General features: G+C 41.1%; 1 protein-coding gene across 3 annotated transcripts in view; it reads left to right on the top strand.

Annotated features, from left to right (window-relative positions):
- Window positions 1-15,974: 15,974 nt before the first annotated feature.
- Window positions 15,975-25,993, top strand: part of unc5a (unc-5 netrin receptor A) — a 143,426-nt gene continuing 133,407 nt past the window's right edge. For all 3 annotated transcript variants that reach the window (XM_035161778.2, XM_035161777.2, XM_035161776.2), the window contains exon 1: window positions 15,975-16,625. In XM_035161778.2, coding sequence (XP_035017669.1) covers window positions 16,532-16,625 — 94 coding nt within the window. In that variant the 5' untranslated portion in view covers window positions 15,975-16,531. The remainder of the gene's footprint in view (window positions 16,626-25,993) is intronic.

The raw sequence follows: 25,993 nt of genomic DNA, 5'->3' as shown, positions 1-25,993 counted from the left end.
TACAACCTCTTTTGCGGATATGATAGGAAAACACAGACAAATTCCCAGTAATCCTAAAACACCAATACCAGGTGTCTCCTGTTTGGTTTGGTTACACTTACAGACCAGTCACTTTACCTCCAGTCTGTAGTAAATACATTGCCACAGTAACTGACAATGATTTTTTCATCGTTTCAGTCCAAACTAATTATTCTAGCTCTGTAACAGCCAGTCTATCTCAAATTTGAAATATATGTATTAGACAACACTAATACTGATGTGTTGTCCTGACAAAATTCCCAAATAATAAATGATGACATGTAGCTGTACAGTGAAAATAATAATTAAATCGAAGGCAGCCGTACTGCAGGTCTTGAACAGTAACTAAATAAGGTATTTGTTAAGTGACACATACAAGTCATGGTCAAACTCTTCCAGTCAGCCCTGTAATAACTAAATGAACTGCTGTGTGATGTGTGGCATGTGCTAAAACAGAAGTGTCCTATTATACATACTGTGTGGCTCAGCTATTCCTGGCTGCTTCGGGGTTAACGGGGTTAATGCAGGGCTTTATGACTTGTGTCCTGGGGGGAAGAAAATTAGATTTCCTGTTAAAATGTTTTTGAAAAAAAGAAAGCTGAAATGATCAAGCAATTCTCATCTGTCCACGCAGCTTTGCAACCGAACTTTCCAGTCCCCAATTTGACATCTTAGCTCGATCAGGTTTTTTATTGTAAAACTGTCACACAGGTGATGGCTACAACAAATCCTTCAACCTGAGACATCAAATTGTGAATTCTACAAAGCAGTTTACCTCTGGGAGCCTTCAGTGAGGTGTGCATAACAACCAGCTGATGGATGCCTGCCTTTACTGGTGTCCTGAAAAAGCTAACCTGAGTTGGTCCTAATGGCACCACGGTCTGATGAATACATATCCAGTAATAGAACGTGCATGTGTGTGTGTGTGTGTGTGTGTGTGTGTGTGTGTGTGTGTGTGTGTGTGTGTGTGTGTGTGTGTGTGTGTGTGGCTCATGAAAAATCCTCCATAGGGATAGGTTCCAGCAGATTGGGCTGCCGTTAGGGAAAGTGCCGCCACATCCACGACTTTAGTTCTGAGCCTCGATTTCCTCTCTGGGCTTGCGGTGGTGTTTGTTTTCCTAAACATTGTTTACGTTCAGTGGGTGTGTGTGTGTGTGTGTGTGTGTGTGTGTGTGTGTGTGTGTGTGTGTGTGTGTGTGTGTGTGTGTGTGTGTGTGTGTGTGCACATTTGTGTTTATATTAGTTTTTCATAGATCTGAACCTGAAACTGGGCGCCTGGCAGTAATAAAAATTAAATCCCTGTCGGCATCCATTCTATGAAATATAGATTATCCTCACAGTGCCTAACTGTCAAGGCTTGTGTCAGGTCTTTTTTTATTTCAGGTATTGGTTCAGGTGTGAATACCTGTGCCTATACTACTATATCTTTTATCCTGTATCCTAAATGTAAACATAACAATTCAACATCATTCCATTTCACAGCATTCGTCATTTTAGAGCATGTTGACTAATCAGTTAAAGCCAATTAGGCTGAGGTCAGAAGGCCATTTCAGTTTATTTATGTATGTGGCTGCCAGCTCTGTTTATTCACTTTTTTGTACTTATTTGTTTTTCAAAGACTTGCCTCCTTCCCTCCACTTAATGCGGCTTTCTTCTTTGGCCTCATCAGCAAATATGAAAAGAAATCAGGCCCGCTGGTTCTGAAGTAGGTCAAACTGTTAGTGGTTAATTTGGGCTTGGCTCAGACGGGCTTGAAACAGCACTTCTTTTTCTGTTCACTTTATCTTCACATCTCTGGATAATAGATCATCCTGTCCAAAGTCCTAAATCTTATAGTTTTTGCAATATTCCAAACTTATATTTTTTGAAACCATACTTATGCTTGATGTAAATGCACTTGGTTAATACAAAGAGCAATTATTTGTGTCTATTGTGTAGTAAGATAAAAACTCTTTTTTCTTAAAACCTTATTCTCTGTGTGATTTACTCTAGAGCAGGAGTGGGGAACATCTGGCCTTTGGGTTGTATTTTGCATGTTTGACAAATTGATTTGGCCCCATGAGACAATTTATAAAAACATAAGATGCAATTGAATAATATGAAAAAGATTTTCACGACAGCAATACATTTTTCTTTGAGAAAATAACATAAAAAAGTAGTCCATCAGGGTTGTCCTAGTTGGCTATGGAAACACATAGAGTATGTAGCTGTTATGTGTCATCACTGGCTTGCATTATAGTGACTGTGGTGGTGAATAGATATAGAATGTCCAAGAGAAAAGGAAGTAAATGGATTAGTTGCAAGGACCAATGCTCTCGGATACGTTGATGCTCTTTGGTGGAGTTTGCAGCACAACAAAACAGCTTACACAAGACTCCCGACAGAGACAATGTTATGCAGGCAAGATTTGTGGTCATCGAGTTTAAGCTGAAACCTCATTCAAAAGGAGAATTTGTAAAGGAGCTGCTGAAAAGATGCTAGATCCATGTATCTATAACGATTATTCTTTGAGGGTCGGGAGAGAGCTAGATCCAATTCCAGCTTACATTGGACCAGAGGCGAGGCAAACCCTGGACAGGTCACCATCATATCGCAGGGCCGACGTACAGTAATCCAAATGACCATTCACACCAACAGACAATTACGAGTCTAGGAGGAAGCAGGAGAACCCAGAGAAAACATACACAGACACAGTGAGAACAAGCAAACTTCACACACTAAGACTGCAGCCAAGCTGTGGCTCAAACTAGGAACATGGTTGCTGTGAGGTGACAGTGCTAACCACTGAACCACCATGCCACTCCTGGTAGAACCACACAAAATTGTTCTAGTGTCAGTTTGTCTTGATGAACCATCACAGGGCGGATTAATGATACAGTATGAGATACTGAAAAAACCCTGAAGAAAAGAAAAGAAAATATCACTTTTCCTTTCTGATCTGCGATGTAACAAAAATCACAAAACAAGACAGTTTTCTTTATTGTTAGACAGTGTTGAGCTTGAGACGACGAGGGACGACTTTCTGTCTCTGCAACCCATGTACATCTCAACCAAAGGTGAAGACTTTCGGAGCAATCTTTTTGTAGCTAAAACCAGCTGTGAGTAGCATCACCATCACCACCATCTGACATCAGACGTTCCGACAAGAAGAAGCAGCTCCATGTGTTCAATAATTTAGTATGGCACTTGAAGGATGCTGTAAAATGGAAAAGGCTCTTGATAGGTAAAAGGTTCCCCACCGCTGCTCTAGATGGTGTAATGTGGGATATAAAATGGTGTGTCAGACTCCGAGGGCTTACGGTGTTGTCACTGTGATTACGCATGCATTGTTGATGTTGTTTCAAACCAGCCCTGCTGTGTGTGCAGCACATGTCACTCACTTGTCACCGCATTTCAGACTCAATATCCAATCACGTCTACCACAAGGAGACTTCAATCATATCTCTCTGTCTGACACTCTGCAAACTCCATTCAGCGTCTGAAATATAAAATAGGTGATAAGGGAGAGTAAGACACTGGAGCTGCACTATGCAAATGTTACGAGACAGTTTTTTAAAAAGCTTACAACCCCCCAGTGCTCAGTTGTTCTGACCTCTCTGACCTCCGCTCTGATAAGACTATGGCTTATGAGACTCTGGTCTGACTCTGTCGATTTGGCAGGTTGACAGGTAAAAAGACAGACAGTTTCAATTTTTACGTGTCATGATAAACTTGTCAAAAGCATTATATATTGTCTGTGTGTGTGTTTCAAAGGTAGAATATCATCAGAATACAGTTTATTTTCATTCTCATTGGCTGCTCCTGCAATTGCCAATTTTGACCACAAGAACAATTTTGTACAATCCCACATGTCCAGCTTGTCCATCAAATAAATAAACCTCCACAACAGATACACCACTGGTTTACACTCTTGTATTGTTCTTAATTATATCCCGCCCAAACATTTTCTAGATCAGAAATCTTTAAAACATGTCCATGAAACCATCAGTTAATCCACTAGTAAAGACTCTATAGGTACTGATTTGTAATAATGTCATATATTTTGCTACAACTACAATTTAAATATATTTACTAAGCTTTATTATAATAAACCCTAAATGCAGATAGCTACAGTTTTGTAGCTGGTTGGGGTTGTCCACATGGACAATTTCTGAATTGTTCTTAGTTGCACATGGCATGAAACACCAACGGACATCCAGTTTGAGTTATAACACATCATTAAGTTTACTTTACTTAGTGTTTTTAATCAAGCACATAAAACTCCAATGCTATTGAGTTCAACAAATAACTTAAATTAAAATGTGCCATATGATATTTTGATGTAAAGTTAATAACAGTAATTTAATTAAAATAATTTGAAAATAATTTGAAGAAAGGCTACTCGCTTCAAAAATATCAAATTTTCCTTCTGCATTCACACATGATACATGATACTATCTGTATATTTCAGTAGTTACCAGAGCAGATCTAAAATTCATAAACCAATTGTTCATGTTTTGCTGTGCTGTGCATTAGCTCTTACCAAAAAAAAAGACAACTGTTAAAAAAAGCCTACAAAGTTTTATCAAAGTGGGTGAAAACAACAGAGATATTTAATAATTGATTATTTAGAAATAAAAAGACTAGAAACTGAGATCAAGCCTGAATAAAGACTCATGATCCTGAAAGAATGTTCCTCACAGGCCCTTTGGGTTTTCTATTTTCAGTGTTTCAAGTTAATGTAACAACATGATCACTGGACAATTTAAAGTTTTTTACTCATGGCAATATGTGGCTGAGCTTTTCGGTATTATCATTTCTATTATATGGTTAATATTCTATTCATCTCTTATAGATATACAGGACAGAAACTAAACCATGCCTCATGTATAGGTTAACACAACTCCGTCAAATGTAGACAAACTGGTTTCACTGTCATTCACATGAATCATGCTGATATACACCCGGCCCGATAAAGATGGAATCAGCTCTAAAGTTTGTCAGTTACATTAGAGTCTGAACAGTGTAGATGTGATTTGTGAGATCCCAGGTTGACGCAGGCAACAGCAAAGCCACACAGACGGGCTGTAACTGAGACACTAAGTGGCATATATATTGGTTTCAATAGACTGGGAATTGTCTCAAACGGTCAAATCTTTTGATTTAGAGTCTTTTACTGCTCCGGGTCTCAGGTGTTACTTGGTTCACAGTCAACATTAGTGGGTATGAATTAGACCTTTATATCTTTTTTACCATGCCATCAAGGAGGATGTATAAAAACAGTCTTATTATGGAGATGAAGGGGAGTCTCCTCGGTGTATTCTCTATAATGTCACACCCTACATGTGTTATCATACTGCATAATAGAAAAATGGGGAGCTGCTACGATAATAAACATTTGACATGGGACATTTTCCAGAAGATCAGAGGTCAAACAACCAACTGAAGGACTCTGATGCCCTGATCAGGCAAATCCAGCCTCCTGCAGGAATAGGGATGAATCACGTGCACAACCTGGCCACGTAAAATATGTTATTTTGAGTGGCTTGTAATCGATACATTATTAATTATTTATTAACCATCAATGATGTCATTGGATAAGGACCCTTAATAAATGCTGCATTATCACATTAGGTTTATAGCTACAACCCTATACTAGAGGTTCAAAATCATTTACAAGTTTGATTTCCATCCGCACCAAGAATCCATCCGTCCACATGTACGTCCATACATCCATCATCTAAATGGCTTATCCAACAATATTGAAATGAATGCAGCCCTTTTGTCTCCCCCCATTGGCAGTGGGAGTAATTACTGAAACACTGTTTGACAGAGAAACAGTAATGCAGTAATTGTTTTTCTTCTACCTATATTTTACAAATGCCACCCTGTCCAAGAGCAGTAAGGTGGACATCCATGTCTCTTTTTCCCTTCCCTTCAGTGTCGTCCAATGAGGGAAAAGCTCACTTTGTTGTTTTTTTTCTTCTGAATGTCGAGTATCCATAATGTTTGTCCTGTGTCTCTGTTGCTATGGTTGCTCCCCTCTTCAGTTTTCATAAAACCAATTGTTGCTGGTTGAAGCTACAAGGACTGTAATGCATACACACACCAGGTCTAAAACAGTGGTACACTGCGAACCACAGAGACGTTTACCTGATAATGTGATTCGGATTAATCAGCATTGTGTGAAAACATTTTTGGTGAGGGCTTGAAAGTAATGGATATTCATTTATATGAAAATGTCCTGAACTCCAGCTTTAAAACACATAATCTAAAAATCATATATGTTAATTATGATGTAATTAATAAACTCAGAATCCTGGGTTGATGTGATTCCAAATTACATAACAACAGTCTCAAAAATAAGTCTCATATATACTCAAGAATTGTTGTTTTGCATTGTGGGGTTAGGGTTATGTATTTATTTATACTCGCAGTAGCCGACCACCTTTTTGTCCTGTCTGTTAATTAGTTTCACATTGTGGCTGAATTTTCTAAAAATCTGCCCTACAGCGTGGACCTCCTCACACACACACACACACACACACACACACACACACACACACACACACACACACACACACACACACACACACACACACACACACAGTCTTTGTCTCGCCTCTGTTTGCTCACAAGCAATATAAAATACCTGTAACTTTTGTCCGGATATGTCATCTCCTCCCATAAATTCCCTGAGCTGAGCAGAGGCATGAGGGAGAAAAATGAACTCCATCAGGAAGCTGGATAAAATTTCTCTGACACACACAACCTTGGTCCAGTAAGAATATCTCTGTATCCTGCTGACATGTGATCTTCTGAATCTATTCGGGACAGCTCGTCTCACTGAACTCTAAACAAGTCCTTTCAAGCTGCATCATTCATCAATTTCAGTCCTGTTTGTGGGCTGCAGCTGATACCCCACCAGCTCAATAGCTCGCAGACGGTTCTCAATATGTCCCACAGGCATTCCTCGCACAGCCCACACTTAGGGCTGCTGCTAATTCAACGCTCCAGGTGTTGAAAGTAGGAAATTGGTTAAGAAAAGCTGATCACATACTATTACCATGACAGTGCTTAATCAACAGCTATAGGAGGTGAGCTCTGCAGGGTCGTCACCACCATCCCTGGCTCCGGAGTACGTAACTCCATCATCACAGGCACTTTTTTTAAGGCTAAATCTGTCTTTGTTTGTGATGATGGTACAGTACAGCCAAAGCACTTTTTGCTGATGGAGTGGTTCAGCAGATAAATGATGAAAGGGATTTTCTGAGAACCGCTGTAATGGCTCTTTGAACTATTTTTACTGCTTTATTTTCCATGATTGCTGGGAGGTCCAACTCCTCCAAGACAACCTCGCTGCACAGCCTTACAAAAAGGGCGAGTCTTTTTTACTATGGGATGTCGATGTAGTACCATGTAGTAATTGAATGTCTGAATTTGTCCTCCTCCAGTTTTTGGGATTCTTTGCTGTAAACCACAAAAACCCATGTTCGCTTATCCGATCAGTGCTCCAGTTTTATGAACACAATAGTTTTTATTGTAAGAAGGACCAATCAGACGGGTTATAATATCCAATTAATGTAGCGAGCTGTTACTTCCTTTACAATAAGCACATTCATTTTGTGTTAATTCATTTATATTTTAAACGTTTATACATTGTAACATTTGCTTAATTCATTTTTGACTAGATACAGTTTGAGACATTTTTGACTTACTATTCAGTATTTCATTTCTAGAATATTGTGCAATTATTTGAGATAAATTCCCCATTGCAACATCAAATAAATAGATTCTTCAGAGCCAGGAGCAAACCTTGTACTATGTTAGACCCTCAGTTTTATAAAGAAACTAAAATAAATAATATATAAACAGTATATAATAATAAATCTGCATGCTATAACACAACTTGTAAGGAATTTATTTTCATTTGGTGTCTTTATTTTTTTATTTCTGAGCCTGTGGCTATTTTACAGTATTTACTTTGACAATTTTATTTGGGGGTTGGGGGGTGTCACATTACTGCTACATAGGTTTTTTGTTGTTGTCGTTGTTTTTATAATCCAATTAGACGAATTTTGTTCAACAAACAGGTTGAGGCACATTGCTTCATCTGCTGTAATTAAAGTACTAAAGTACAGTTTGCCATTCACCCATTCACAACCCCATTGATACAGTGCATCTATGGGCACTTTTCTATGAGGGGTTTAGTATCTTGCCCAAGGACACTTTGGCATGCAGATGGAAAAGACTGAGGTCAAACCACTAACCTTCTGGTTGGAGGACGACCGCTCTACCCCTCGGCCACTTGACAAGATTAATTGTTTTTTTTTCTTTTAATAATACATTAAATAATATTTATTCATGGATTTTTATTTCCAACCATCCATTGGGTTGTGCACATATAGAGCCAATGGAAATCCATGTGTTCATTAGGTATCTTAAACCAGAAATAATACATTGTTTTCTTTGGTAGAGTTTTGAAACACACAATAGAATCCAAATATGTTTTTGCTGCGTTTAGCAAAGCTTCATAAAATTCTGAATAATCATGACATGACTAACTGTGCTTTGATTGATTTTGAACATGAGGATTTATATTTGCTTTTCCAGTTTTCCATCCAAATTTTTCTGCTCAGCGTCTAATTGTGGCTTACAAAAAAACTAAACAAAGAGAAAAACAAAACAAGCATGTCGGTATATTTATTTCCAGTCCAGATCTAATCCGTCGTTCTTTGGAAAATACTTATTCAGTAGAGCTGCCATCTATTACAGTGCCTTGCATATGGAGTCATGGGTTCAACACCGGGAGAGATTCGCCCCAAGAGGAGGCTCAAGTGTTTCCTTTAATGAATGGGGGGCTGTAACATTGATGCCTGTTGACCGGGACCACGCGCTCCTCAGCTGGGGTCCGTGTTTCCAATTTTCATTAATAATCTAATGTGGTGTATTCAGTTCGCAATAGCTCTGAGAAAATCATTATCCAGGTTAGAAATCCACCAGGGTCAGTGGAAGGTGGGATAGGAATTATTTTAAACTGTAGAGTCATGTGATCTGTTCAACATCTGAGATAATAAGAATTTCATTCATGTATAAATACACATGTGAAGACTGTATTTTATATATATATATATAGTTTGTGTCTGTGTGTCCCCTGTGTGTAGGTCCTGTAAGCTACCCATCACCACTATCCTGCATCAAACTCAAGGCCGTATCTTTTGAATTGGCTTGATTACTAACAGAGCCATCTGTCATTCTGGCAGTTACAATACAGGACTCATGAGTGCAGCACTCAGAAGGAATCCGCTGCAGTTTTATGAAAGACGTTATCCATACGGAGTTAACAGCAAAACTGTAAAAGTTGCCACGTCAGATAAAAATACTCACTCGCACGGCCTTGAGAACACCCTACACCCCGCCTTTAACACCAATACCATGAGGACGTGTGTAAAGGAACGTGACAGAGATAATTTCATTAAAGAGATCAAATGACTTTAATCTTTACCCCAAAATAAACTAAGCCAACTAAAAGATAAACCAATGAATCCTGATTAAATTTTAGTTTATTTGAGGTTTACGCTTCAGTTAAAATCGTATCTATTACAAAACTTATTTTCTATCGTCAGTGTTTTGGTTGCCCAGTATATTTATCATGCTATAGACAATGTTTTGGTTCCCTGTGCAGACACTTTGCTTTTTCAAGGCGAAAACATGACTTCATATTTTTCTCTGTGGTGTTCCTCTTTGCCTGTGAGGTTATTTTCTGTAAATGTCACCTGGGACGCTGAGTGACAAAATAATGACAACCTTCTTTTTGAGGCATAGCAATTTCCAGGAATTGAATGAGCAGGATGTGTGCAGAGTGAACAATATGTGCACTCGCCTTACGATTGGTCTCTGTCAATACCATTCTGACATCTCTCCGAGAATGTGCTCAGACAAATAGATTGGACGTCTCACAAACAGAGCCTGACAGGCAAAAATAAAGATTTAAGCGGCTACTGTACGTGTGTTGTCCACCGGCCCTTGTTTATGAGCCCCGTCAGAGGCAGATGTGGAGCACATTAGGGCAATGTCAAAATATGCTGAACTGGGTATCCAAGAAATGCATTTTTGGCTTAAATATACTTGACTGTGACTGCAGCATAAATCTGAGAGCTGGCCTATACCTTCACATTCAGACAATATTAGTTGATCAAAGTGCCAGTGAACAGAGTGGGTTACGTGACAGAAAAATCCATTCATTCCATTAACATAGTAACTGTATCTATTTGCATGTCAAGTGTCAAAGAGTATTGAGTTGTGATTTGACAAATACGTGTCTCTTTTATTCTTGTTACATGACACTTTCACCGGGCTTAAATGGATAGTTTGAGTTCCTGCAGCTCAGGCACTGAAGGTCATTACTTTTTGAATTACAAGCAAAATTCTACATTTATTGGATTTATGAGTGAAATCTATCATGTCTCATGAATGAAGATCATTCCCGGGAGTTTTGTTTTTTATTTTTTTGTGGGTGGAACATGTGCGAGCGAAGGCAGTTGTGTTGTTTCTACATCTCTGGTGTAAATTAAATGGCTCATTGGATTTGAAGAGGAATTTGAAAAGTGACACTATGTTTTTTTTTTTTTACGTGTAAAATGTTACAAAATGATTGCTGGTGTGAAAAAGAAGTTATTAGCAAGCTTAAGATGTTTCTGTTGTATCAACACAGTTGCAGCTACAGCTCATATGCAGCCGGATTCAGTTCTGTATTTGCACAAAGGCTTTAAAGATGTAAATTAACATTGAGTTTAGCAACTGTCATTGGTAGAAGAAGTCTTTATTTAAACAATGTTAAATACACAATTACAGAAGTCCTGCATTTGAAATGTTACAAAAGTAAAAGGCGATAAGTATGAGTCTCAATAAGTATCAAAAATAATACAAGTTTATGGATGAAAAATGAACCCTGACAGTACTGAGCTTTAATTAAAAAAAACTGGAATTATTATATGAAATTATAATAAATCAAAGGGGGGGGGGCATGATTTGCTGCTATTCTCTGTTTTATGTCACTGTAAACTGAGTATAATTTGTTTTTCAACATGTCACTTTGAACTGTGAAATTACAATCTGTATCACAGACTATTGTTTTACATTTAATTAATCAGATGATTAATTGAGTAATTACAAAAAATGGTCAGATCTAAAGACAAAAGATAGACAGTGTTTGCACTCCTGGTTTATAATATTTGGGAAATATAAGCAAGTTTGTCAGAAAAATGCAGTGAAATACATAAAAGTACCTCGAAATTAGCAAAAAACGTACTTAGGTGCAGTAATTTCGTAAATGTATTTTTTCATTTTCAATCACTGGTAATATACAATAACTTTTGCAGATTTTAAAGCTGACTATCAAATCTACAGGAACAATACGCAGACCTAAAACTCTTCTAATGTATTTTCTTTTTTTTTAAAGATTGATCTTCAGTAATACATTTCAGGGAACATTTTCCGACGGATGATACATAGCATATTGAAACGAACCTCCTCAAATGTTAAGTGCGGCTATCCTCCGTGCTCCCCCTGTCCTCCTGTTCCTGCTGTCAGATCCTGCAGCCGTAGATGAGGTTCTCAGATCAGAGGCTCGGTGCAGCACTGGGGAAGGACTGACACAAAAGCAGGGAGTCATAAAACATTCAACATCATTCAAAGTCCCCCTCTCCCATGCACGCTTAGACAATGTCACATTCAAAACAACGAGAGAATGTCGTTCCAGGAAGCATATTTCAGGAAACATTTTTTTCTTTTTTTTTTGGAGAATAAGGAAATGTAAGGGGGGAAAAAGCTGGTGGGAAGATGGTTGAGCTTGACACATTTTCACTGTCACCCATTGTCTGGTGAAGAGGTATATCAAACACTCGTACAATGATTCACATTTCCAGGCTGGTTCCAATAAAGTATTATTCTTCGTCGCACAGGATTCTGTATTAATAGGATGCCGTTTTAAGAGGAAAGGGAATCAGATCTTTTTCTGAGAAGCATAATGACACCTTATTTAGACACGATTACACATCTAAAGTGTTTTTTCTTTATTTGAGCTTTCTCAACATTTACATTCAAAATGAGAAACGAAAACCATTCTTTATGCAAATGCATCTCCCCAGAATTAAAAAAGCCTGAAAAAGTGCCATTCATTGAGTCCATTCCTCTTCTTTATTCCATTGTTTTACGAGGTCTTTAAAAAGTAAGTGCTACTAGTTCTTCCTCTCACCTATTACAGCACACAGCTGTGAGGCTCTTCTGTGAAAGAAAAAATAATCAGGTTAGCATGTGTTGAACTGTTTAAGTGCTAAGCAGTGAGTTTGATGGATTACAAGTCAGTTAGTCCATTCTGCTGACAGGATGCAAATTTATTTATGATCCAGAGACTGGGAGAAAATGAAATCATCATATATTTCCAAACACTCACCGGTGTTTTATATTAGGAGAATATATTTGGGATGGAAACACACTCTATGAATAAATTATTTAAGTTCCCGTTCGAAACAACTCTTGGAGCGCCGCACCTAAACAACGCCCGGGCTCCTTTCATTCATCGAGCTCTCGAACTTACAAATGATCTGCATGAAACAAAATCTTATTTTAGAGGGTGTGACAGGACATCTGTTCCTCTTCTGAGTCAGGAGAGTTGTACTTTGAATCAAAGACACAAAATCAACTTTCATTTTTAGAGTGTCTCCGTTTGATTTATAGTCAAGGAGTAAAATGTTGCCCACTTCGTATGATTTGGTGGTTATCCCATTTTACATTTTCATCAAATCACATTCTCTGGCCATATCTGTAAAATTGAGAAATCATCAGAGCTGAAGCAGTGGGATATTGGAAGTTCAGCTTCATCAGCAGTCTGTGCTGCTGAAATGAGAGACCTTCAGTGGGCTCCTTCAACCCCCGCCCCCCAGCCCTCCGATCCAACCAGCCCACCCACCCTTCCACCCTCCCCTTCAATTTCTGCCTCTCTGTTTTTGAAACTCTCCATCTCTCGCTCTTCACTCAGCCAAACCAGTTATGGTGAGATCACACTGAGGCTATTTTATCTCCATTTGTGTGAAATTATTTAATTATACAAAGTCACAGCTTTGCATCTCATAATCCGATCCTAACATTTTACTCGTGTATTTACAGCCACAGTGGAGGAGCAGCCTGTGTATTTTGGTTACTAATGAAAAGATGATGGTGGCCTTACTAGTACTTATAGATAACAGTATTATGTGGTAATGTATATGTATATATATATATAAATATAGTGTGCATATATAAATATGTGTGTGAACACATATGTATATACATACGTACACACAAAAACAAATGTTAATTTAATCTTAACACATAACATTTATTAGTAAAACCAGAGAAACTGATCTTGCAGTTATCACTTATATACAGTATATAAATATATATAGATATAGATATAGATATAGATATACTGTATATATGTTGTTGTCAGAGAGGATGGAAACATCAGACAGAAACTGAGACAGAAAATAAGAAGCACATCCTCCACCCATATATATATATAAACTGTGTAGATCGAGATAGAGATAGAGATACATAACATATGTGTAATGTTATTTCCGAGACAAGGGTGCGTGGTTTATGATTTGGCCATGTTGTTAAACTAATACCTTCGGTTCCAACTGGGATTTCTTTAGCTCCTTTTAATTAAATTTATACACTATTGATCATCATACAGTCATTTTGCATGGTAATTAATGGCTAAAATGCTGTGGCATGCAAATCTGAACCTCAATTTCATTCTCATTGGACTGCATCCTCATAAGTGGTTTGCAATGTAATATGCAATCCGCTGATGGCTTATTAAGATCTTTACAGTCATTTAATCTGAGACTGTGGTCAATTATATCTCTCTGGAGTAGCATTGCAGTTTAATTTGATATAAACAAAACAAGGGGCTGTGAAGCTGTGGTCATGGTGGAAGCTGATACGCCCGCTCTCTCCACACGTCTGTGCTGGAATGCAGACAGTCAGAGCCGGAGCTGCATCCTCCTCCAGGGACCCTCTGTGTTGTTTGTAAACAATAAATAATATTAATTTCATGCAGGACACCTCCATCGGATCAATTATTATCGACCAGGCGAATCAGTTGTCTTTATAGGTTGCGTATGTTGGGAGTGTAATTGCCTGGTTTATGAAATGATCCATGACCACAATCACTTTAACAATGTGCAACATACAAATGAGCCTCATGTTTTCTTAATACTCATCGGCCACTGAATCTAGTCTCTTTGGATCATAGCTGCTGCTGAATTATTCAAGATGATACAAGAGAAATGGTGGCTCCGTCCGGGTCTCATGATTGATTGCAGCAGAACAAGCTGCTTCAAATCTCAGGACATTACAGCGCGAGCCAATGACGGAGAGAAAATTAATTACAACGCCACAAATCGATGAACAACTGAATGTGTCAACTCCCCAAAGAGCCGTGATTGTTCAATGCAATCTCATTGAGCGAGCGCAGGGGGGCAGGATGCTGGACTCAGAGGAGGCTGAGGTGGGGGTTACGGCCTGCTTTGACTCAGCAAACACACATCCCAGCAAGAAAACACACTGTTATCAACAGCTATAACACCCCCTCCCCTGTCAGAGGATAACATGCATCTACACATATTCTCAGATCCTTGCACATAGCTTGGCTGTTTTTATTTTAAGAAAAAAAGGATCACATCCTGTGGCTGGAAGAGACACACTGCTGCTTGCTCTGCCTGATCGGACACAGAGCCGATTAGCAGAATGAGAGAGATCATTACGAGCAACCTCCACAAGTGACCAGGGCTGAGTCATTCTCTTCCATTTAGCTGCTGCGCCTCTGCCTTCCTCACCCTTTCACATCCACTGTATCCGTCAGGATTTGATCGTGAACTGTATGGCTGCTGGGTTGTGCCTTTTTCTGCATGTATGTGTGTGTGTGTCTGTATGTGTGTGTGTGTGTGTGTGTGTGTGTGTGTGTGTGTGTCTGCGCTTTGAATCCTACTGTCATTCTGACTGTGACTTTGACCTTTAGCGAGGGATGCTGGATGGAGAGGAGGCTTAATGAGATTGTATAATAGCTGAGCTCTATCTGAGGAACCATCCATCTAGACGAGCCCCCATAATTAGCCGGTAAGACAGTGGTCTACTTCTGTGCGTCCACTTATTATTCTGCTGACTAGTGTGTGGGTGTGGAGGAATGGATCAACAAAGACACAACACCCCCATCACCCCACCATTCAACCCCCAACCCCCTAACACCCGCTGTCTTTAGGTGTATTAATAATCTGCTGTCGATTCTGCTAGTTGTAAAAGGCATGGCTGATCGGGCTGATTGTCGCTCTGCTGACACATCCACAAGGTGAAGGGAAAACCTATTTGGAACATAAGTCAGCCCCTGGTCAGAGTTTGGTGACAGGTGTACACTCTCATGGGAGCTTTAATCCTCGTGCTTCTTCATCTGTGAGCGCCTGTATGTTGTGAGGGCATGCACTGCACATGACACACACACACACACACACACACACGCACACACATGGAGAAATAAAAACCTCAAGAAAAGCAGTGGCGCATTTAACTGAAACTCAATGACATGCAGATGTGATCTGTGCCCATTTGCATGCAAAGCAGCGGTCTGATTCCCATCATGCAGGACTGGATGTCATATCCGTCATTTTCATGTATGGCTGGAGGATGTGAGAAAAAAACGCACACTTGCAGGGGATACGAGGTGAACTAATCCCCCCCTCTGTCGTGCCTTGTCAATATGCGGTAAATTATGCTCATTTCAAGAGACGAGGGCAGGTTTTTCCCAAAAGAGAAAAAACAAGAGAGGACGTAGCAGCAGTGCGCGCTGCTCAGGACGCTCCATCCCCAGCGAGCGCGCACACTCCGCTCCGGGTTTTGCTGCTCCGCTCATCGCAGCGATAGGCTACACCTTCCCCTGACTGACTCTCCACGCTCCAGCATTGCTGTGCAAGCAGATGTTCCCCCTCTGATGCCAGCTCCTCACCGTTCTTCGCAATTTCGCGGGGGAGAAGGTGCTCTCTACGCGCAGAGGCTGCAAAGTGGCGAGAAACTGCCTCTCGATCCAGGGCTCGGTGACAGAGGGAGAGTTTGAGGACGGGTACCGGCTCTGGGAAGAAACAAGACATAGAAATAGATACAAACACAGTGACACCGGTGAAGGCGGAGGAGCCCAGCACTTTATCCACCACACCTGTGATGCGTTGTGGCGAGCCGCGAGGACGCAGGCGAGCGGGATACTGATGGCCACGCTACGGCACCGGGATATGTGTTGAGGCAAAAGACTTGGGCGGTGTGATTTTTTTTTTTTTTTTTTTTTGTGTGTGTGTGTGTGTGTTGTTTTGAGAGAAAAGGCGTTTTACTGCCACAGAGGACACTCTCCGGACCTGAGAGCAGCGCAGCGTGCCCGCGGTTCTCCTCTTGCCTGTTTAAAAACTTAGGTGGCGAAAGAAGAGAAACCCCACCACCCCTCACGAAGATGCCCTTACTCCCGGGCCCCTTTGTCCGCGGTAGCTCCAGCGCCACGCTCCTCCGTGCGCTCTGCCTCGTCTTGGCTGGCTTCACCTGCACTGGTGAGTTTCCCTGGATGGATTCTTCTGATTTTCTTTTCTTCTTTTTTTTTTTTATGAATCGTGTTGGCACATATGCGGAAAGGCACCCCGTAACCCCCGCACGTGACAAGTTGTTTCCTGCTGGTTTTCTTTCTTGTCTTTTTAAATTGTATTTTGTTGTTGTTGTTCTGTTGTTGCTGAATCGCAGCCACGCGTGACGGAGCACGTTGTTGGCATGTCGTTATTGTTCTCTTAATTCCCCATTAATCATCCCGCACCTTCAAGGTTACACAGGAGAGAGAGAGATGGAGAGAGAGGGAGTCTGTGGCTTCTGAGCGAGGTTCCAACTTGAGCGCAGCAACCTCTCACTGTCGTGCTTTTGTTTAGAATAAAACACATTTATTGGAATAAGCGCCACGGAGTGAGCAGCGTGGGGGGGGTTATCCGCACTGTGGCGGCTGTACACGGGAAGTTAGGGCTCCACACCTGCCTGGAAGGAGTCCGAGCCAACCTGTCTGTGGGAAGAGGTTTAAACACACGGGCCCATGAGCAATAAAACAAGGCAGTGCTCAGTAACCTTAAGATCCTTTACGCACAATCAACCTTCACTTCATTCTTCCCCGGTTTGACTCCATCACCTCGCTGGTAATGTGGTGTTGTAAAAACCTCTGAGCTGTGGAGCTGTGTGCGAGGACAAAATCAGTATAACAGCCTGTGTGTGTGTATATATATATATATATATTTGTAGCCTGGATGCATGCATCTGACCGGGGCTGCAAACACGCAGGATCCTCCAGGCTCCTCTCCGGCCAGGACTCATTCCTGCTGCATTTGCAGTATGGTGACAGCTTTACGGAGTTGGTAGACGACCCTACTCGCACTGATGAGTTGCATTTTATGATGTAGCCTCTTGGCCAGACACTCCCGATTGCATGCAAATGTGCTGTGATGTACAAAACAATCGTCCTACAGTGATGGGGGCGAGTCCCGAGCACATATGGCTTGGAGATAAGTTTCCCCTCTCTTTTAGTTGCAGCAGAAATAAATACATGTTTAAAACTTATTTTTTATTTGAAAATCTAATATCCTCACAGTACCAGTGCGAATGATACTCACATTTAGGGTTATTTACTCCTAATATCACATGTTCCATGGTAAACATTCAATCCAATTCAACAATTAAATCCATGATCAGTGCAATCAATTTCACCATTTCAACTATTTCTTTTAAAAAACACATTCTTTACTCGTCCTCCCTGGTGTGAAATACCCTCCTCCCAAAGCTTCACAGCTGGAGGCCGCTGGTGAGTATCCGAAAACAGTAGAATTTCCACACATCATTTACCTCGTGCGCTTGTTTCCGAACTGTTAACCTTGCTTTGGACAGAAGGCAAACATGTTAGAGTTGGTGTAATTGTGTCTCTTGCTTCAGGACACCGAGATGATGAATTAAGAGGGCTTTACTCTTGCATTAATTAGTGTGTAATTATGAATATATTAGGATTAAACAAACAGTCATGCTCCAGGGACCTCATATATCAAGCTAAGTAAGTAGCAGTGCGATGGTATTTACAAGTCATTTTATGATGCATGTTGAAAGTGGATAGGGTTTCTGGGAGTGGTGTGTCAGTGGTTCGGCGTTGTTGCCTCGTAGTGACAAGTCATTGGTGCTTCAGTTGTGCGTGGCCGTTGTTTGTTCTTCCCCTTGTGTGTTTGGTTTCCTCTGGACGCTCTGGTTTCCTCACACAGTCCGAACAACTGCAGCTCTAGGTTCATTTAAAGACTCCAAATTCCCACAGGTGTGATGCTGTTTGTGTGCGTTTCTTTGTTTCTGTGAAACACTGGCGATATGGCCCAGGGTGTTTCCCTGCCTTTCGCCCAGTGCATGCTGGGATATGCTCCAAGCCCCCCTGTGACCCTGAATAGTAATGAGCCAGTTCAGGAAGTAGATGAATACAGGGTTTAAGGCAACATGTTTTATTCCTCTCTGTCTTCTGTATCAGATCTTTGAGCGCACCCTTTCTCCTTGTCCCAGTCTGTCACTGTCTATCATCTATTAGGTCAGTACAAGCATCCTTATAAGCTGCCATCACGGCATACAGGCTACTTTTTATAGGACAAAGTGAGTTCCAGAAATGGATCAAAAAGTAATTTGCCAGGCAATTCTTTCTACACCGGGGCTGGGACAGTCTCAGCTGAGATCAGTTAAGTTATCCTTTTCCGTAGAGAGGCAAGGTGCTGACTCTGCATTCATTGCCATCAAAAGCCGACCCGTCTTTTTTTGCGGGGAAACATAACTCAGTCAGTAATAAAGGTAGGCCTGTCAATCCAGATTCGAGCTAGCGGAGCACTTTCCTTTTCACCGTGTTGTGAGTGATCTGACGGACGGGACAGAAAGGAGCGGCGAACAAAGAACCGTACTGCACCGTCTGCACACAAGGGCAACGCTGAGCAAGAATTTGCATCTATGCATTTCTTCCACATGTGTTAGGTGTGCGTCTGCAGCTTATTCCTGATCCTGTTGTTTCCCATTTTTATTTAAACTTGCCTGTCAGTTTGTTGTTTGTCCTTTTGTTGCTCCCCCCCAAGAAAAGAAAATCCAAAACGCAGCTATCAATGCAGGGAGAATAGAAACCCTGAACTTTTCTTTGTTTTCCACTCTGCCCAGGGAGAGTGTTGCCAAGCAATTGTTGTCTGGTTCAGCGAAGGGAGCATGGGATTTGGTATCAGGCACCTCCCTACTTGAGTGAACAGTCACCTCCGAGCATTTTCCACAGGGTGTAAACCTTGTGATGATGCAAGGAGATGGCCATTAAATGACAACAAGCAGAAATCTATTGCGTAATACAGTCACAGTGACTTCCCTGTCTTGGTACAGTGATATCAGGGATATTCTTCTGCCGGTTGTCTCTTAATTCTAATGTGAACCATCTCAGACTTGTCTTTGTCAAACCCGGTTTTGTCTCTCTTCACTGACTCACTCAAGAATGCGATAAGGGGAGCCAAAGCTGGAATTAACATAATTTATTGGGGGAAATTGCCTTCTGGTCAAAGGAATTTAAAACCACTTTGTTTCTGTCCCATGGCTAATGCATGGTAAATGATCGCCATGTATTTGCAGGGATATGGTGTTTTACAGGCAAGAGATAATTTATGGCCAGAAAGAGTTCTCATGCCCTCTAGTCATGGGAGATGAATTCAGATGACAAGTTACAGGAACAATGTGGTTTATATAAAATTTTGTATTTTATCAACTTCTGATACCAGTAAAATAACATGATGGACAACTGCGGAGTTTATCATGCAAGGAGGCAATTAGAAAAACTGCATGGTAAAAAATTTAAATAGCACTTCTTCCGAGTATAAATGCTTGATATGAATCGTGTGCTGCTTGCAGAATTTGAATCGGGCAATATCATAATGAAAAAGAGAGTTGGCGTTGCTTATTTGCAGGACAGAGCTGATCAAATATATTAAATTTTCAATTCTCCTTCCATCACGTTAATTTGTTTGTAAGAAATAACACAAATGAATCAAATGAATCTCCTTCCTGTCCAAGTTTGGCCAAATGTAATTTCTTCAGTTAGAGTTGCATTGATTAATGGAGGCGGAGATAATAGTTCAGCATAAATGAATAAAAGGTAAACAGTGCATGTCAGCACAGGTCAGGTTTAAACAGTCGAGGAGCACGCTCCATTTGGTGACAAATGTTGGGGCGGCTTATCTTTCAGGAGGATGTGTCCCTGCGCTTATCATTTGCAAATGGCAATCTTGAGGAGGAAAGGAAGGACACAGCCGATGCCGAGGACACATGGAGGATGAACCTCGGGGAGGGGAGGAGTTAGGTGTTATTTTCTGCAGCCTGTGCAGAGGCCCTACAAAGGCACTACATCTCTGTCAAACTCTGCCCTTTTGTTTCAATTACCCTATTTCTATGATTCAGGTCTATGTGAGAGCGCTTAGGGGTTGAAGTTGGGCTATTTCCCCCCTGAAATGCAATGCACCATGGTCCCTATCAGTGCTATTCTATCTGGGTAGCATGAAATTGACCTTTCAACTCGGATGTGGGATGAGATTTCCCTACGTCTCAATGAAAACCTGGCCCATAATTCACAGAAGGGCACAGGATCTGACATTGTATCAGCAGTTGGGGAAATTGCCCCCAATCTCTGCTGTTGTAAGTCTGTTGCTGCTAACCATCCCATACGGGCGACCAGCCTCGTGTATCCGAGGGCCGCCAATGAGCGGTCGGGATAAGCTTGTTCCTGAGCTGTGTCCGGACTCTTTCCCTGGAGGGTCTAATCAAATGTTCTTTTCCCTGGGTCATTTTCTTCTCCCCTACACTCTCATGGTGAGAAAGAACATGCTATGCTGACCTTGAACCTTGGATTCTACATTAACACACAGCTGATTCCTTCTCTTGAGTCTCTCAGGCATTACTTTGCTTACTAATGTTAGCCAGAAAACAAATATTGTGGTCAGTTGGTCTGTACTGTGATTTTCTTACTCATTTTTCTATTTTTATCCTTCCCATGATGTGCTGTCCGGCTCCTGATTTGTACAGTGTAAATAGCGGTGTGTTAGGAGATGTTTCCTGGTCCTTCCTGTTTTCCAAGTGATCAATACTCTTCTTCAAATGGTTAATTGGCCATCAGTCACTGTCAGAGGAAGTGCTTAGAAACCCAGAGGTGTCTCAGTGCAGCTCATAATAAGAGTGTCCGGTCCTCTGGGTCCTCTTCTGGCCTTTACTTTAGACCAGGGGGTGGCTGGGGATGGCGGGTTTGAATGCAATATGGAGAGCCATGGATTAATAGTTCTTTAGTGAGGCCACCGGGGAGCGATGTGAAAGCCACTTCCACTTTATCATACCGTGGAGTGGATGGAGGGAAAGTCTGAGGAGCACGTCTTGAGACAGGAACTTTGAAATGGCGTGAAGGTCACTTGATGTGAGCTGGCATTTAGCGTATCATTTTATTGTCACTGAGTGAAAAACCATTTTCTTTTTTTTTTTCAGATTAAAATCATGTATTTCTGCTGCAGCCATGTTCGCTTTGAACATCTGCAGGTCAAGAGTGATGTATTTGTATATTAACAGGTTGTTGTAATATTAAAAGGGAAGTGAGAGCATTTGAATTTTTCACAAGGCTGTTTCTCAGCCGCTTGTAGTGCAGGGTTATGAGATAATGAAACTTTTATCTGCTGCTTCAACCTTGACGAGAAAACACACCTCCAACCAAATGTATGGCTCATTGTTATGCTTACCCCTGCTTTGCATGGCATGTAAACGACGTAATTAGAAGGCACCTAAGGCTACCCAGACAGCCCTGCTGGCGCTTGATTGGCAAGGGTATCCGAGGGAGGTCTGGCACAGCCTGAGCCAGAATTTGTCATCTTGAAGTGATTTTGTTGACAAGACGGGAGGCACAGTGACCTTTCCTAATTATGTGTATGTGTCCAGGCACTGATGCCTTAGGCAAGCAATTCTACTGAGTCAACAGAGCGCCGACTCTCGGAGCACATTCAAGCGCGGACAAGCACGCGTGATGTAAGGTTAGAATATGCTGGGTTTAGCATCAAGCGTGTTAATAATTCAGTATTAACACAACATTATTAATGTCATTTTGTGTCGCCCCTGTGCCCTCACCCTTTGCTTATAGAAATGAGGAGAAACAAACAGAGAGTTTTTTTTTTTTTTTTGCGTTTCCTCCATTTCCCCACTTGTACCTGCAATCGTCTGCAAAAGCCACGGTGATGTTGCGCTACGCATGTTGATTCCCACAAAACATGAACCATTTATCATCCACCCTAAATGTGTAGCAGCAAGAGAACAGCCTCTCTGATCTATGTAGGTCCCTCTGTTATTGTTTTCCCCAAACAAACCACTTTCCGATGTGAAATGAGGTCTGAACATTACGGATTCAAAGCTTAAAGCTAAGCAGCAGATTTTCTTGGCAAGGCCATCAGAAACGCTAGGCTCACGGAAAACGCATTCATGTCCTTACTTCAATAGAATTAATCATGACAACACAGCTACCATTGAGGCTAGATGCTCCCTTTTTACAGCACGCCTTGATTATGGCTTCTATGGATTTAAATGTCCACTGACAGTGCATTCATGTGGAATCAAAGTGTGTTTTCATACCTGCGCTCCCTTGTCACCTATACTTGAATTTCAAAAGGTGAATACAGAGCAGCTCAGCCCTGGCACTGTTTAAGTTAATTAGCTACTGATATAACATCCTGCGTCTCAGGCAGAATTAGTTTATCATAATTGTTATGTTTAGTAACAGCTACACATTGATGATTACAACCTCAAGAAGTTGTAATTATTTAGATGCCATAATGTCACATTAATAGAGTGTTCTCAATTTTCATACAAACACCCGTTCCATTAAAACATGATGAGCAGGAAACTAAGAGGTCTGAGTCCCTTTTAAAGCAGTTTGAAAGATAAACACTGGATTTTACTGATCAACACAATGTTATGATCTAACATGAAGGTGATTAAGGCCGGAGATATACTTGATGTTTAAACGCGTAGACAGCCGTCTGCGTCGTGAACGTAGTCGTTCACATACTTGCGAATGTACTACGCGTGTTACCGGAGGATACCACTAGAAGGCCCACCGGAGAAATCAGACCGTATAGAACTTCCGGATTTGCATGATGTAAACAATAAACATGGCGACCCTCGAGGAGGTTACTATTTTGTTCATTCTGAGATCACGGCAGAAAAAAAGAAAGCGGCGCCATCGTAGATGGTACTGATCTGTCGCCAGCTATTTTGACAAGCATATTTGTCACTGTGCAGCAGCAATGAAACATCGTACAGATGCAGGTAATTGCGGACTTGGTCAATAAGCTTGTCTTCAGAACTTTCCTCCAGTTGTTGCTGCTTTGGTGCCCCTTGTCCCCTGACCCTGTCACATTCCCTAATACTACCGCTACACTGCCCCTACCGGTCAAGTGCATATTGCATCTGGCGTACACATAGCGTTAATTTCTGAGGATGTGCACAACCAACACTCCAAATGGACACAGGATACGAGAGGCAGCCATCATGCACACAAATACGCTTAGTTAGCAGCAAGTATATCTCAAGCTTAAGACAGACAGATTTAAAAAAAAGATTTGAAAGAGTTTTTTTACCTGCAGAAAGACATCTGTCTTTCAGGTTGGCTGCAGGTCCATAAAAAGTCTTCAATTCAATTTTACAGATAAAAATCCTTAAAAAGTCTGAAATTGTCTTAAATTCAGATTGGATGGGTCTTGATCTCATAAGGCACGTCTCCACCAAAGGTCATGTGAAAATTTCTCCGCTCCTTCAGAGGTTAAGTTTATGCATCAAACTAATACCTTTTTATTCAGCCTGCTAGTTTGTGAACATGGGGAATTCAAGTTTAATGATGAGTGGTTTGTGAATGGCGAGTATTTGTGTGATTAAAGTAGGTTCCTGGAAGTGCTTATGAATAAAAACTGAACTGTGTCTAAAGGCTTTGAAACTTAGGACAATAGAGATCAAGGCAGGGGAGTCCTTATAGAATTTAGACTTAAATTTCATTTCAAATTGTATTCAAAAGGATTTAAAGCCTTAGATTTCACTTGTTTGTAGCTGTTGACCCCCTGATCTATACAGTCGTTAGGGTAGATATGTAGAGAATCTCTGTATAGGCTCATAGTTTCTTTTATGAACAAATTTTCCACAAATGAGTCAAAGTGATGACCATCGCTTATTAATGGAGAAAATACTACATTTGTCATCATCTTGCAGGTGATTTGCAAGGCATTCTGGGAAATGTTCATAGCCCTCGGTTTGAAGTGTGGGTCGGAAAAATCTATAGCCCTAACACTTGCCCCCCCCCCCCCTCCATCCCAACAAGGACTGGGACACACTACGTGCAAAACGGAGGGGAAGGGTTAAGGGGTAGGGAGAAGGGGTGAAATGAGATTGGGCCTAAATGTACATATGTTTTTCTTTTGACAAGAAACTTTAATCACGTAACAAATGTTTCCCAGTAAGTTTCACCTGCATGTCAAGGTCTTTATCAGTGGATAAAGTTAGCTCAGTTGTCATGGAAATAACTCATTTGTGTTGAAGTGATCTAGGAACTTCTGTCCTCTTTGGGTAGGTGATAATCACTGTTGTCTCCATTCAGCGACACTGGTAATGAATGTCGGAATATTTTTATGTGTGCAACATTTCCACGTGCATGTCGCCATGCTGACAAATCGTTCAGTTATGGGTCACGCAAAGCATCGTTCATTAAGGAATTCAATCACATCTTCAGGCATAAAGTGTCTTTTTAATTAGAAAGCATTTGGTACATGGTATGTGGATATACCTTTCATTAGTGCACGACAGGTCTGCTGGGTGCAGTCAATCGACAGCCAAATCTGACATCGTGTTGAATCCTGGCGTGGGTGGATGCAAGATATTGTGGCAATTCCTTAGATACTTCAGGTTAATTGGACACTAAATAATGTGTTTGCTCATGTACCGTTTATAGACTTAAAAGTGCTTTTACAGGTTATTAATTACAAGTTTGCCATTGCTTCTGTTGGGAGTTGGCTCTGTTCAGCTCCTTCCGTGAAAAAACAACAAAGCTCAGTTCCGTTTGCTCATTTAATTAATTTGCCTAACGTTGCAGTTGGGGCGGACAGACATCTGCTGACCAATAAACAAGAATCTAAGGAGTTATTTGTTGGATGGAGCTGGCGTTTAATGGATGCGAGTTGGTGTCCAATTTCCAGCAGTGATTGAATGTAAGCTGGCTTCTGACCGAGCTCAGTTCACAGGATATTGTTAACAGCTCCGCTAATGACCTGATCCATCCTTTTATTTCCGAGTCACTGTGGCAAATTCTTTACTCTCTGTTCAGAACATCCCATCATTCAGAAGATGAAGACACTACAGAGGATTATTCGCCTCTATTATTCCGGATTTGACTAATTGGAGCTGAAAATTCGGTTGGGATACAGCAGGTATGAAGGCACCGTGAAAGATGATTTGTTGCATCTCAGAGCTCATAAACATGGTTTTAAAGACCCTGACTCGTAGCCATAATCATTTTTAATGTCCTCAGCATGTCTAGACATCTGCACACGCCCGGAGTCATCCCGAGAGTGGTCGCAAATGTCGCCAAATGTCTGTCTTCGCTCGATCTGATGGCGTTTTCCATCATGAGCGCTGCACAGCATTGTAAGTCACTCTGGATCCGAGTGCCTGCCACCTGTTGTGAATGTAATTGTGCTGACCATAGCCATCGGAGTTTACAGTGATGTGGAGCAAACTGAGTCTACATCTTTTCCCCCCCACACAGTTGTTTTTGATTGGTGTCCAGATGGAGTTGCGTGAAATCATTTGACGTTGGCGACATGTCGAGTGTCAG

The sequence above is a fragment of the Hippoglossus stenolepis genome, chromosome 7 (genome assembly GCF_022539355.2).
Source record: "Hippoglossus stenolepis isolate QCI-W04-F060 chromosome 7, HSTE1.2, whole genome shotgun sequence".
Taxonomy (NCBI): domain Eukaryota; kingdom Metazoa; phylum Chordata; class Actinopteri; order Pleuronectiformes; family Pleuronectidae; genus Hippoglossus; species Hippoglossus stenolepis.
Note: the sequence above shows the minus strand (reverse complement) of the source record. Positions and strands in the feature narration are given on the sequence as shown.